General features: G+C 38.9%; 1 protein-coding gene across 2 annotated transcripts in view; it reads left to right on the top strand.

Annotated features, from left to right (window-relative positions):
- The window catches only part of SEC63 (SEC63 homolog, protein translocation regulator), a 68206-nt gene that overhangs the window by 9137 nt on the left and 44951 nt on the right, over positions 1-14118 (top strand). Inside the window, exons 2-4 of one of the 2 annotated variants that reach the window (XM_008156209.3) lie at positions 3983-4082; positions 8647-8761; positions 11622-11734. In XM_008156209.3, the coding sequence (XP_008154431.1) occupies positions 3983-4082; positions 8647-8761; positions 11622-11734 (328 nt within the window). The remainder of the gene's footprint in view (positions 1-3982; positions 4083-8646; positions 8762-11621; positions 11735-14118) is intronic. The other variant, XM_054721754.1, reaches the window with a different exon arrangement.

The raw sequence follows: 14118 nt of genomic DNA, 5'->3' as shown, positions 1-14118 counted from the left end.
AGAAATGGCATCTTTTGCAACTCTTTAAACTTATGATGAAATGTTTTTTATGACAAATTAGAAATCTATGAGAAGGTACATGATTTTAATGAAATTTTTGTGGTAAACAGGCAGGCAGGTTTGAAGACTTCAGACCTGGCTAACCATTCTTTCAGCTCTTTGGGTTCTAAGAATATGGTGCTCTGAGTTCATTCAGTTATACTACACAATGGCAGATTATCATGGCATGGACAGATGGATGTGATTGTTTTAGCAAAGGCACTGTATAGCACAACCATAATAGCCTCCCCCACTAAACCTGAACTACTCCCACAAACATGTAAGCTTATGATCAGCTGCTGAGAGCAATCATAATACATTATGTTATTATGTTGTTTTTTAAACTACATAATTGTTTTATGACCTTGCAATTCCCTTTTCTATAAATATGGATAATTTCTTAAAGAAACTATAAGGACCCCTGTGATTATATTGGGCCCACCCAGATAATCTAGGATAATCTCCTCATCTCAAAATATTTAATTTACTCACATCTGTAGAGTCCCATTTGCCATGTAAGTTAATATGTTCACTGGTTCTGGGTATTAGGATGAAGACATCTTGGCGGGGGTGAGGTGGGGGGGTGTTATTCAGCCTACTTCCTCACTGTGAAATCATTCTTTTCTCTTTTGTAATGTTTTTGTGGGAAAATACTTGGATCCCTGGTTTCTCTTAATGGAGAATGATATTTAGAAGCCAAGATCTGGGTGCTAGGTGTGCTCAGTACTATTGAGATGACACTGTTCTTAGCCTCACTTATTAGATAGAGCTAGGGAATATGTATGTATGTGTATTGAGCTACTTCTGTATTAAAAGATATTAGTTCATACTGAGACCTTCAATTCTAATCCAATAACACAGGGTTCATTCATATGTATATCTATCTATCTATCTATCTATCTACACACACACATATATTTATATTAGAAGCCTGATGCACGAAATTCGTGCAAGGGGCTTGGCCCTCGCAGCCCTGGCTTCATCCAGAAAGTTGTCTGGATGATCGTTCTGCTGTTTGGTCTGGCCTGCTTTGGCCTCCACTCAAGGCTACAAAGTTTCAATTATAGAAGATAAATAAATCCCAACAAAAATGACTGTGGCCACAGAGCAAGCAGGAGGCTTGGCTCCGCTCAAGGCTACAAAGTTTCCATTATAGAAGATAAATAAATCCCAGATACCAGGGCCTTCGCTTGGGTCGCCGGGGGGCGTGGCCAGCCTGCAAACCACTACAGGCCCTTCACCCAGGCCACCCCATGCCCCAAGGCAACCCCCACCCTGATCTGGGACACCTTTCAGCGCCAACCAGACAGCCCACAACCGTGCACCAGGCCTCTATCCTATCTAATAAAAGAATAATATGCAAATTGACCACCACTCCAACACACAAGATGGCTGCCCCCATGAAGTCAAAGATGACTGCCCCCATGTGGACACAAGATGGCCGCCACAAGATGGCCAGCAGGGGAGGGCAGTTAGGGGTGACCAGGCCAGCAGAGGAGGGAAGTTGGGGGCGACTAGGCCTGCAGGGAAGGGTAGTTGAGGGGGGGGGACCCAGGCCTGCAGGGGAGAGCAGTTGGGGGGGGACCAGGCCTGCAGGGGAGGGCAGCTAGGAGTGACCGGGCCTCTAGTACAAGGATAAACTGTTTTGCATACTAACAGCTGTAAACCTACTTTTGCTCACCCCTGTATTATTTGATCAGTCTCCCTGCATATTTCCCTTTCTGCCACCTCCCCTTCCCCTACATGGATCCTTTTTTACAATATCTGGTTCTGGTAGCTCCTGCCATATAGCTGCCTTGTGGATGCTTTTCTCAAAGCATGGTGCTAACAGGTTAGTTGGACTTCTTACATGGTGGCTTTGAAGCGTTCTATTATTTATAAAGTTCTTTTACTTATTTGACATCTCATTTAAGGACTGTGGTTTTGTCGTTTCCTAATATTATGAAAAAAATTTATATTTAGCATTAGCCAGCTGGACTTAGTTTAAATGACCTTGGTTTTATTGGCAACATCCAAAGCATCATAAATAGTCAGGATCCAGTTGAACTTATGCCTTCTCTCCAATAGGCCTGAGTAGTGTGTGACCTTGGCCATGTCATTGTTGTAGAGCTTTTTTTAAATTTTTTTTAAATCCTCGAGGATATGTTTTTATTGATTTTAGAGAGAGGAAGGGAGAGAGAGGGATAAACATCAATGTGAGAGAGAAACATCTACCGGTTGCCTCCTGTATGTGCCCTGATCGGCAATCAAACCTGCAACCTTTTGATGTATGAGATGATGCTCCAACTAACTTTATGAGCCACCCAGCCAGGGCTGTCATAGAGCTTCTTTCACAGTCTGTTGGGTCTGGTGCTTGTTGGCCTTGACATTGGCAATGAACCCAAGTGTGTTTTTGTCTTTCATTTTCATGGTTGACTTCAGTACTAAGGGGGGACCCAGTGATGGCATAGTGGTCAAGCTTGTTGCTCTTTTGAGGATATTTGTGCTGCCTTTAGAATGTCTTGGACTACCAGAAGGTGAATAACATGTGGATCATTTTTTGTGAGTGCCTGTGGATGCCTTATAGCACCTGCCTTCTTGGCCTTGGCTTTTTTCTTTGCTTTCTGCATGCCATCTTTGTGAAAGGGTATTTTATTTTAAAATTTAAAACATTTTTTAAGTTGGGAGCATTATTCAAACCAAGTGATTATAGTTTTACTATAGGCCTGGTGCATGAAATATATGCACTCGGGGAGGGTCCCTTAGCCTGGCCTGCTCCCTCTCGCAGTCCGGGAGCCCTCGGGGGATGTCTGACTGATGGCTTAGGCTCACTCCCCCCAGGGCAGTTTGGACATCCTTAGTGCTGCCGTGGAGGCAGGAGAGGCTCCCACCACCGCCACTGTGCTTGCCAGCTGTGAGCCCGGCTTCTGGCTGAGCAGCACTCCCCTTGTGGGAGTGCACTGACCACCAGGTGGCAGCTCCTGCATTGAGCGGGATCAGACTGAAACCAGCTCTCCAACATTCTCCAAGGGGTCCCAGATTACAAGAGGGTGCAGGCCAGGCTGAGGGACCCCACCGGTGCACGATCGGGGCTGGGGAGGAACCGCGAGGGCTCCAGGGCGTGTTGGGCCCATCTCGCTCAGTCCCTATTGGCTGGACCCCAGCAGCAAGCTAACCTACTGGTCAGAGCGTCTGACCCCTGTTAGTCAGTGCACTTCATAGCAACTGGTCGACCAGTTGACTGACTGTCCCCTGGTGGTCAGTGCATGTCATAGCGAGCAGGTGAGTGGCCTTAGCATATCATTAGCATTTTACGCTTTGATTGGTTGAACAGACAACCAGACGACCGGACACTTAGCATATTAGGCTTTTATTATATAGGATTATAGTAAAACTCTATATGATATTTTGGCCTTGGTTTAATTTCTTTTCAATTGATTTTTTTTCTGGGGACTAAAATAATGCCTTTTGTCATAACTTATATGAACTCATTTTAACATCTTATGGATTTGAGTGGCTTTTCTAATTTAATATAATTACTTTCATGTTTGAAGAATATAATTTCTGCTTAGCTTCTTTAATAAACCACATACTTCAACTACTTTATACTTTTTATTGTTTCTATAGTAGAAGGGAAAGGAGAGAATGTCTCAGAAATTACTGATTATATGACTAAGTATTTTGGGTTCAAGTTAGTTTTTACATATTTCAGTTAGAAGTGTTTAAGTCTCACATGCAAAATGATTCCCCGGTAGTTGAATAGAATTTCCCAAATAGGTAATTTGTTCTGAGTTGCAGAAAATTTAACCTATCTTGTGAAATTTTCTTAAATGTTATTTAAGTAGGCTGTACTTTCATATGCCAATAAAGTATTAGCATGGTAATGAAGGTTAGTATGGTATTAACTCTGGTTTTGCCTTTACTGTGAAAAATGGTTTAACTTATCACCTTATTTTTTTGACAGAGCAAATTCGATTAAAGAATATCAGAAAAGTATATGGAAGATGTATGTGGTACCGTTTACGATTATTAAAGCCCCAGCCAAATATTATTCCTACAATAAAGTAAGTAATTGGTTTCAATAAAAAAAATTTAGTGTTTACTTTTTGCTAGGTATCATGTAAAATAGGTGTATAATAATGAATAAAACATGTATCTGTAAAGAAATTGTGATCTTAGGATGGTTAAGATGTGAATAGTAAATTTGAGAGCTGTTTTTACATATTCAAAGGAGAGAGTGTGCTTCTGACTCAAAGGAGAAGGGGAGAAAGAAAAGTCAGATCTTAAAGGAAAACCTTGTGCATCTTGTCAGTATTTGAATTTTTGTCTTAAAGACATAGAGGAATCTTTAAAAGATTATAAAAAAAGCAGGGAGGTGACATGATCAAGTTTGAATTTCATGATAAAGTTTATTGAGCACATACTGTATGCCAGATGCTGTGCTAAGGCTTTATAAGTTATCTCATTAGTTTTATATTAACTTCAAGGTAGATATTTTTGCTTTTTCTCAGATGAGGAAACTGAGACTAAGAAAATGAGTTAACTTGAATGAGATTATACAGCTAGACGTGGTGGATTGGAGACCTAGTCACCCTTTGTTTTGTCAGGCCCATCTGCTTAAACAGGCCATTACCATGTTTAATTAGAGTCGGCCTATTAGATTTTTGTGAGGCTATAGGATATGCTGGTTTAGAGCATAGGCTTTGGATCTTCACCCTAAGTCATCAATTTAGAGGTAATAATACATGAAACTGATAGGAGGTGAAAGAGTTATCATTGTTGGAGGACTGTGTCTTGTAAATTGCCTACATTTATCTACCCAGTAGATAGGGGAAAACCTAAGAGGAAATAAGTAAAAGTCGAATCAGTTATTTCTTTTAAAATAAATATGTTTTTATTGATTTCATAGAGGAAGGGAGAGGGGAGAGAGAGAGAGAGAGAGAGAGAGAGAGAGAGAGAGAGAGAGAGAGAGAGAAACATCAATGATGAGAGAGAATCATTGATCAGCTGCCTCCTGCACCCCGCACACTGGGGATGGAGCCTGCAAACTGGGCATGTGCCCTGACTGGGAATTGAACCTTGACCTCCTGGTTCTTAGGTCTACGCTCACCCACTGAGCCATGCTGGCCAGGTTTTAATCTTATTTAAAATGATGATGATAGTTTTTACTTGTGTAACTTCAGGAGGTTTAAATATATTTTTTAAAGACTTTGCCTGGTTTAGTTCCTTTGTAGAGGGAGGGAAATCTTGGCTTTGGTGTTGAGTTCTTCAATGATGTGAAACTAAAAGGCACATATTTTTGACCTACCAATCTCTTCTTTTCTGGACTTTGGTCAACACTTTGTAGGTATTTGAACCTTAGTTTTCAAGAAAGAAAAAACCAGTAGACTAACTCTGAAGTTCTCTTCAGTGATTAATAAACTGATTTACTTAACTGGAAGTACAGATTAAAGGATCTTCAAGTAAGGAAGGGTTACATTGATACTGGTAACAATTTAGATAAGGTTAGAAACATCAAAACCTTTTTTGCTACTTAACCCTGAAGTATTCTTTCAAAATTAAGCAGTCATTGTGTAATACTTCAATTTTTGAAAGTTGCTTCCAAAATAACTTTTAAAGTGTGCTTAAGAAAAATACAAGACTTCACAAGTTAACTAATTACTGACTCTATATATAGTGAAAATGCTTATCTTTTTAGAGGAACCAAACATGTTTCTAAAAGAAAATTGGTCACAGAGCACGATGCAATTTATTGTTTCCACCTTTGCTTTGGCTCTCGGGAAATTAGACCGTGGTTTTATTGGTTGTGGTAATTTTTTTCATCAGCCTGGGGGGTTCTGTCTTGAGCCTCTGCTCTCCTCCCTTTGGCTTATAGAGCCAGATGCTACAAGTAAAGCATCTAACAGGGGACATAACATATCCTAGGTGTTTTGTTTCCTTTTCCTTCTGCCATTGTTTGCTTTTAAATCTTGCTTTCAATTTCACCTTTATCTTTGTTTTCTGACCTTTGTTAGCCTATTGGGAGAGTTGGTAAAGAAAATGTGGAGTTTTTTGTGTGGGAATAAAGTATATTTTCATGTGTTCTTTTGGATATTGGGGTAATTTGGCAGACTTTGGAGTTGAGTTAAAAATTATTATTTTAAATTATTTTTATTTCAATTCAATAAGTAGTTATTGTGCACCTACTATGTATATGTCAGGTATTATGCTAGGTGCCAATATACTGTCATTAACAAGTAGACATGTTTCAACGACTTACAGTCTTGGGGGATGCTGCCAAGTAAACAAATAATGAAAATAGAGTTTAGTAAGGGGGATTCCATGAAGGAGGAGAGGAAGGGCTCATATCTCTGGCTCTACACAGAGAAGTGTCCCTGAATAATGCGGTCTGAGCTGAGATTTGGATGGAGTTACTAATAACAGCCAATAGCTAGTATGAATTGATTATTTAGGATATCAGAAGCACTTTCTAGGTGCTTTACATACCTAAACTCAGTTGATTCTCACACCTACCCTAAAAGTTGGAAACTGAGATATAAAAGTCTAAGCAACTTGCTAAGATCTCTTGGTGAGTAAGTGGTGAAGCTGGGATTTGGCCTTAGTTGGTAGTTTTGTTCCAGAGTCTATGTTCATAAGTACCTCTCCCTAAATAGCCAGGTAAAAGTGGGAGCACCCCGATAGGGCTCCTTTTTCTTCTTTTGGCCTGTAGATAGTGTGCAAAGCAGCTTGCAGTATTTATTATGCTCTTAATAAGGTGTAGAGCAGGGGTCCTCAAACTTTTTAAACAGGGGGACAGTTCACTGTCCCTCAGACCGTTGGAGGGCCGGACTATAGTTTAAAAAAAACTATGAACAAATTCCTAGGCACACTGCACATATCTTATTTTGAAGTAAAAAAACAAAACGGCAAAAACACCCGCATGTGGCCCGTGGGCCGTAGTTTGAGGACGCCTGGTGTAGAGCATTATTTTGACCAGGTGGAAATAAATTTGCATCTCAGTGCTAACTGTTTAAGTTATTCTGAAGTTAGTTAAATCTGAATTATGATCATATCCAGGGCTCAAGGAACTTGCATCAAGTCAGAGGAGGAAGGAAAGTCACAGTTTCTATGTTTTTGTGACAATAATTACAGTCTCCCTATTGACAAGGATTGCTTCTTGGAGGGTGAATAACCTGAGCTGAGCTTTGAAGAATGAAATAGAGTTTGCATAGGCAGAGATGTGAAATGGGAATTCTAGGTAGAAAGATCCAAGAGAGCAAAAGCATGATGGTGGGACAAGCTTAGGGGACTTTGTTTGAAAAATCAGCGTGCTAGAGGTAAGCAGGTGGGTTGGAACTAGATTCTAGAGTCTCATTCCAAAGCTAGGTTTCTAACAAGAGAGATGGAACATTTTCTCTCTCTTTGAAGACAGGCCACCCCAATTTTTTTTGATTAAGCCTCCTATGATTCTTTTTGTTTTGGTTTAAAAATTTCTATTCAGTGTAACATTGTGATATTTCATAAATCTTTCAATTTCATCACTTAAAGACAACCACTATTAAGATGATTTACCTTTCTATATTTTTATTTGCAATAAACTTATTTACAAAAATAGGATTATATTACATGTACATACAGCTTTGTGTTGTTGGTTTTTTTAATTTAATAACAAAAGGTAGATAATCTTAAAGTGCACAAATTTTTAGTGGCCAGGTAGTGTTTCACTGTATGGATATACTGTTAATTTATTTGTCTAGTACTCTGTTGGTAGGCATTTATGTGCATATATGTTCTCTGCTGTTATTTATATCTGTAGCCACCCTTTTATACTTTATATATTTAATTCTAGTTTATTTCCTTTCAAGTTTCTTGAAGTAAAGTAGATGGATAGTTAAAAGGGTATGTACTTCTTTAGGTCTTTTGATACCTTATTGCCAGATATTCCTTCAGAGTATAGAGTGTGTGAGAGTTCCTTTTTTCTTTAGTCTCTCCAACACTGGTAATAATCTTTAAAATATTTTCACTAAACAGAACATATTGGAGAGAATAAATTAGTTTTTTCCCAAATTAAATGTTATTTTATATCTTTTTAAAAACTAGTATGTACATCTTTTTTATATCTTTATTGGCTAAAAATGTTCCATTGTGTAGTTCTATCTTTGTTTATTTAATTAGTTTTCTATAAAAGGACACTTAAATTGTTTCCAGAGTTTTACCATTATAAACATGGCTATTTATTCATCTTTGCACAATTGACCCATTATTTTTTGTAGTTTGCCTTTCTAAAAGTGTTATTGCAAGGTCAAAACAATTCTCTTGTACATTAAATGGTTTACTGAATTCTTGAATATTAATATATTTTGATTGAATGTAATAGTCCAATAAACTAATAAGTTGAATTGCAGAATTACTACAGTTCTGCAAGTAGTAATTGAGAATATGAAATGCCAGGCATTATACAATATTCTAGAGAATTCAAAGGTGAAAAAGACAGTTCTTGCTATAACAGGAGTTTAGAATTTGAGTCAGTGGCATAGTGATATGAGACCACTTCAGATTGTTTTATGCCTTGATCTTGCCATAATGACTCTTAAAGGAAAACCATATAGGTGTATTTATTTATACTTCACTTATCTTTTTTCTAAACAGGAAAATAATTCTGCTTGCAGGATGGGCATTATTCTTATTCCTTGCGTACAAAGTTTCCAAAACTGACCGAGAATATCAGGAATACAATCCTTATGAAGTATTAAATTTGGATCCTGTAAGTAGTATTCTATCTAATAAAAGAGTAATATGAAAATTGACCGTCACTTCAACACACAAGATGGCTGCCACAAGATGGCCAGCAGGGGAGGGCAGTTGGGAGGGACCAGGCCTGCAAGGGAGGGCAGTTGGGGTGATCAAGCTGGCAGGGGAGGGCAGTTAGGGGTGATCAGGCCGGCAGAGGAGGGAAGTTGGGGTGACCGGGCCTGCAGGGAAGGGCAGTTGGGGGGGACCCATGCCTGCAGGGGAGAGCAGTTGGGGAGGGGAACCAGGCCTGCAGGGGAGGGCAGTTAGGGGGGACCAGGCTGGCAGGGGAGGGTAGTTAGGGGTGACCAGGCCAGCAGGGGAGAGCAGTTAGGGGCAATTGGGCTGGCAGGGGAGCAGTTAGGCATCAATCAGGCTGGCAGGGGAGTGGTTAGGGGAGTGATCAGGCTGGCAGGCAGAAGCGGTTAGGGGCAATCAGGAAGGCAGGCAGGCAAGCAGTTGGGAGCCAGCAGATTGGAGAGGGTGCACTGAGGGACACCCCCCTCCATGCACAAATTTTGTGCACCAGGCCTCTAGTTTTTATAAAATGCACATTAGTTTAATGATCCCATGAAAACACTGTAAGTCCACGTCCTAAAAGAAATTGGACTGTGCTAAAAAATAAAACTGGTCAGGTTAAAATTTTTATTAAAATGAGCTATCTAATCCATTATTTATTATTCTAATGTACATATGTTTTTTAAGCTACAGATGATTGCCATCTTATCAAGAATTGATTTATAATTACTATAATGTAAGGATATTTGAATATCAAATGGAAAGTTAGTGAGTGGGTATATTTTTAAAAAACATGTATAAGATGGGTTTAATGCAAAGTTAAAACCAGGAGATTTATATATGTTAGTTGGATGATTAAAATCTTATGTCCCTGTGTTAGTTGACACTAAGATAGAGTGTTAACTCTTTATATATTTTAAAGAACTGGTATCGTTGTCATAGAAATTCACATTAACCTTGGGTGACCCGTTGGGTGCCCCCTTGTTTGATTAATTGAACTTGATTATTAGATCCCAACAGAAAATTAGTCTTTTAGGTATATCAATGGAAAGTTAGAACTGAAATCAATGCTAGAGGTCAGCTAGTCTTTTTTCCTGATGGTGAAAATGAGACCTGGAAAATTTGTATCTTGTCTGGGATCCCATAACTTCTTTTTTTAAAATATATTTTTATTGATTTCAGAGAGGAAGGGAGAGAGATAGAAACATCAATGATGAGAGAGAATCACTGATCAGTGCCTCCCGAATGCTCCCCACTGGGGATCGAGCCTGCAACCCAGGCATGTGCCCCTGACCAGAATCGAACCTGAGACCCTTCTGTCCGCAGGCCAAGCTCCATCCACTGAGCCAAAACCAGCCACGGCCCCATAACTTCTTAGTAGTCAAGCTAAATCTAGTGCTCTTTCCATGTTTCCCCCAAACCAATTCTTTTATTTCTTTCTTTCTTTCTTTTTTTTTAAAATATTTTATTGATTTTTACAGAGAGGAAGGGAGAGGGATAGAGAGTCAGAAACATCGATGAGAGAGAAACATCGACCAGCCACCCCCCGCACACCCCCCACCGGGGATGTGCCCGCAACCAAGGCACATGCCCCTGACCGGAATCGAACCCGGGACCCTTCAGTCCGCAGGCCGACGCTCTATCCACTGGGCCAAACCAGTCAGGGCTAATTCTTTTATTTCTAGTCTCTGCTCAGTAGATGACTTGACCCCGAGATTCATATAATACAAAGTAAGGAATGTGTTTATCTTCTGGTTTTCTGCTTTGTTAGAAGCAAAGTATTCCTCTAATTTGTTTTTCTTTCATTGTGATGATCATGGTCATCAAGAAGTTTTAAAAATTAAAAGGTTTGGGGGCAATTTGATGCCATGAAAGTCATGAAAAACTTATTAATAGAAAGGGAGTCTAATAGGAAACAACTAAAGTAAGCTTATTAAGTATTTACTTAATTTTAAAATATTGACAAGCAGATGAAACTAAATATTCTTTAGATTATTTCTTAGAAAGTAAGTTAAGCTTTAATTGGAGGTTTGTTTCAGCCAGACTTAATTTACCGTGATCATTCTTTGATATTTATTTATTTTTAAATATATTTTAGTGATTTTTTACGGAGAGGAAGGGAGAGGGATAGAGTTAGAAACATCAATGAGAGAGAAACATTGATCAGCTGCCTCCTGCACACCCCCTACTGGGAATGTGCCCGCAACCAAGGTACATGCCCTTGACTGGAATCGAATCTGGGACCCTTCAGTCTGCAGGCCGACGCTCTATCCACTGAGCCAAACCAGTCAGGGCAATTCTTTGATATTTAAATGTGACTATCCTTTTATTTTATTTAAATACATCATTACAGTTGACCCTTGACAGCAGGGGGTTGAGGTGCTGCTCTTGCCTGGTCAAAAATTCTAGTATAGCTTTTGACACTCTAGTCCTTCACATCACAGTATTTTCAGTCTGCAGTTAATTGATTCCATGATGCAAAATCTGCGAATACCAAAAAAATCCATGTATAAATAAGTGGACTTGTGCAGTTCAAACCTGTGCTGTTCATGGTTTCATTCTCATATCATCAGTGCCTAGTGTATTGCATGACACATAGTAGGTGCTCAATAAAATAAATATTCGGACAAAATAAGTATATTTTTATTTAAAAAGTACATGGGGTGGAATTTAAGGCACAAAATATATAGAATAAAGATTCATTTTCTCTTTCTGAAAATATTGGGTATTGTATATTTTAAGTTCAAAATGGGAGGAGGGGTTTTGTTTTTACAGCATTGTGTTTATTTTTACTAAAATAAACCTTTTCCTTTTAGGGGGCAACAGTAACAGAAATTAAGAAACAATATCGTTTGCTGTCACTTAAATATCATCCAGATAAAGGGGGTGATGAAGTTATGTTCATGAGGATAGCAAAAGCTTATGCAGCGTAAGTATCATAGGACTCATTACATATTTTTAAGAGTGGTAAAGATAGTTTTCTATTTGAATAAAATACTAAATAAAATAATTGTCATACATTTTTATTAAATGTTGACCTTATATGCAGAGTCTGTCATTTATAGAACTGCCTGGCATAGCTAAAATGTTCATCTAACTAAAACCTTAATTTAAGTAACTTAGAGTAGTGCATTTGCCATATGAAGTTGGTTAGATTAAGTAGTGATGTGTTAATTGAACTTTTCCTAAGCATCCTAATTAGAAGAGGATATACTTATTACTGTTTTCATTTCTAATTTTTTTTATTAGGCAAGATCTATTTCTCTTGTTTTGGCAGTGTAGCTTGTCTCATTTAAATTCTTTACAAGACCAGTTTAATTTTGGGGAAACAGGATAGAGTATATACAATTAGAAGTAGTTATTCCTTGAGCATTACTATTACAAGAGATAAAGGTTAGCTTGATTCTTAAGGACTTGTGATAGGTATATCTCTACATAGCTCTTATGTTGAGTTAAAGAGTAAAATACAAACAAGATGTTTGTTTTTTGAGGACTTAATGATAAATTTGTGAGTTAATTTAAAAAATATAAGTAAATAATAGGATACTTAGATATAATAAACTGAATGACAAAAGTTGGGGAAATACTATCTTATTATCCTATCTAATAAAAGAATAATATGCAAATTGACCATCACTCCAACACACAAGATGGCTGCCCCCATGTGGATACAACATGGCCGCCACAAGATGGCCAGCAGGGGAGGACAATTGGGAGCGACCAGGCCTGTAAGGGAGGGCAGTTGTGGGCGATCAGGCCAGCAGAGTAGGGCAGTTGGGAGGGACCAGGCCTGCAAGGGAGGGCAGTTGAGGGCAATCAAGCCTGCAGGGGAGGGCAGTTAGGGGTGACCAGGCCGGCAGAGGAGGGAAGTTGGGGGTGATCGGGCCTGCAGGGAAGGGCAGTTGTGGGGTACCCAGGCCTGCAGGGGGAGCAGTTAGGGGCAAACAGGCTGGCAGGGGAGCAGTGAGGGGGTGATCAGGCTGGCAGGCAGAAGCGGTTAGGGGCAATCAGGAAGGCAGGCAGGTGAGCAGTTGGGAGCCAGCAGTCCTGGATTGTGAGAGGGCAGTCGGACATCCCTCGAGGGGTCCCAGATTGGAGAGGTGCAGGCTGGGCTGAGGGACACACACATCCTGTGCATGAATTTCGTGCACCGGGCCTCTAGTGTTCTTAATAAAAATACAGTGACTGTGTCTCCTCTTCCCCCTTTCCTGTGGATTGCTTGTTATCTATATGAATATGATTTTGTAATTCAGGAGCATCTGAAGTCCATACCACTTTTTTCTTTTCTGCACAGCTGATGCCTTCAAATTACTGTCTTTCTAATGGTGTCTTCTTTTTCCCTTTTTTTGATTGTGTCTCCAAGAATTTACTCTTAATTGTGCAAGTATTGCAGTGCTTTAGTTGCTGTTTTCAGGTAATTTAAGAAGAACTGAAGATTTCAGAGGAAATCAGATAGACAATTTTACTTAATTGGTAGTTTTAATTTTAGTGCAGTTATTTTTTTCTGTCCTACTTTTCAGGTATTGTAACATGTTCAAATTTACAAGTTTGTTCTGAGGTTACTGGAAATCTGACTCTTTATGATGTATCGCTATTCTAAAAAGTACAGAAGAATAAAATGTGGCCTTTCATTTTAAATCAGTTACATGATCGAGATATAGAATGTTTTATATGTAAGATGTCTTAGTTGATGGTCTATATCACACAAATTGAGAAGTAAATGATTAGGGGACCCAGACTTTGAGATCTGTGACTTGTACAAGTATAACTAGATTTTATAAAATTGTACATTTTACTAAATATAAGTTCTGAATCATTTAATTGAAGCTCCCATCTTATGTGTAACTCTAGCAGCCTAAGTATAACTCAAACAGCTTTTGGAATGCAAAAGTTATAAGCTTTGACCTATAAAGCTTTTTAGAATTTGCTTTGGTTATTCAGGATATTTTCTCTTCCTTTTCTGCCCATTATAATAAACTAGCTAGGTCATTCCTATTTCTTCATATCAGATTTTTAACTTAGAGGAAAAAAGGAGGTCTGGTTATTTTTGAGGAGTTAGATCAACTATTCAATTTTCTGATTCTTTCTTCTGGATACAGTTGGGGTTTGACTTTCAGGTATAAAATCTAGGATCAAGCTACTTTCTAACAAGTGGGCAGCAGAGATGTAACCTTCAAGCTATTTCAATTTTTAAAAAATATGTTTTCATGTGTTTGTACACATGAGTACGTAACTTAGCTTTACATAGCCAACTCAGGGTCACGAATATATAATTTAGTGAAAGCATTCTCTAGATCAGGTTTATAATCTGGG

This window comes from Eptesicus fuscus, chromosome 10, assembly GCF_027574615.1.
Source record: "Eptesicus fuscus isolate TK198812 chromosome 10, DD_ASM_mEF_20220401, whole genome shotgun sequence".
Classification (NCBI taxonomy): Eukaryota; Metazoa; Chordata; class Mammalia; order Chiroptera; family Vespertilionidae; genus Eptesicus; species Eptesicus fuscus.
This window is presented reverse-complemented; position numbering and strand designations above follow the sequence as displayed.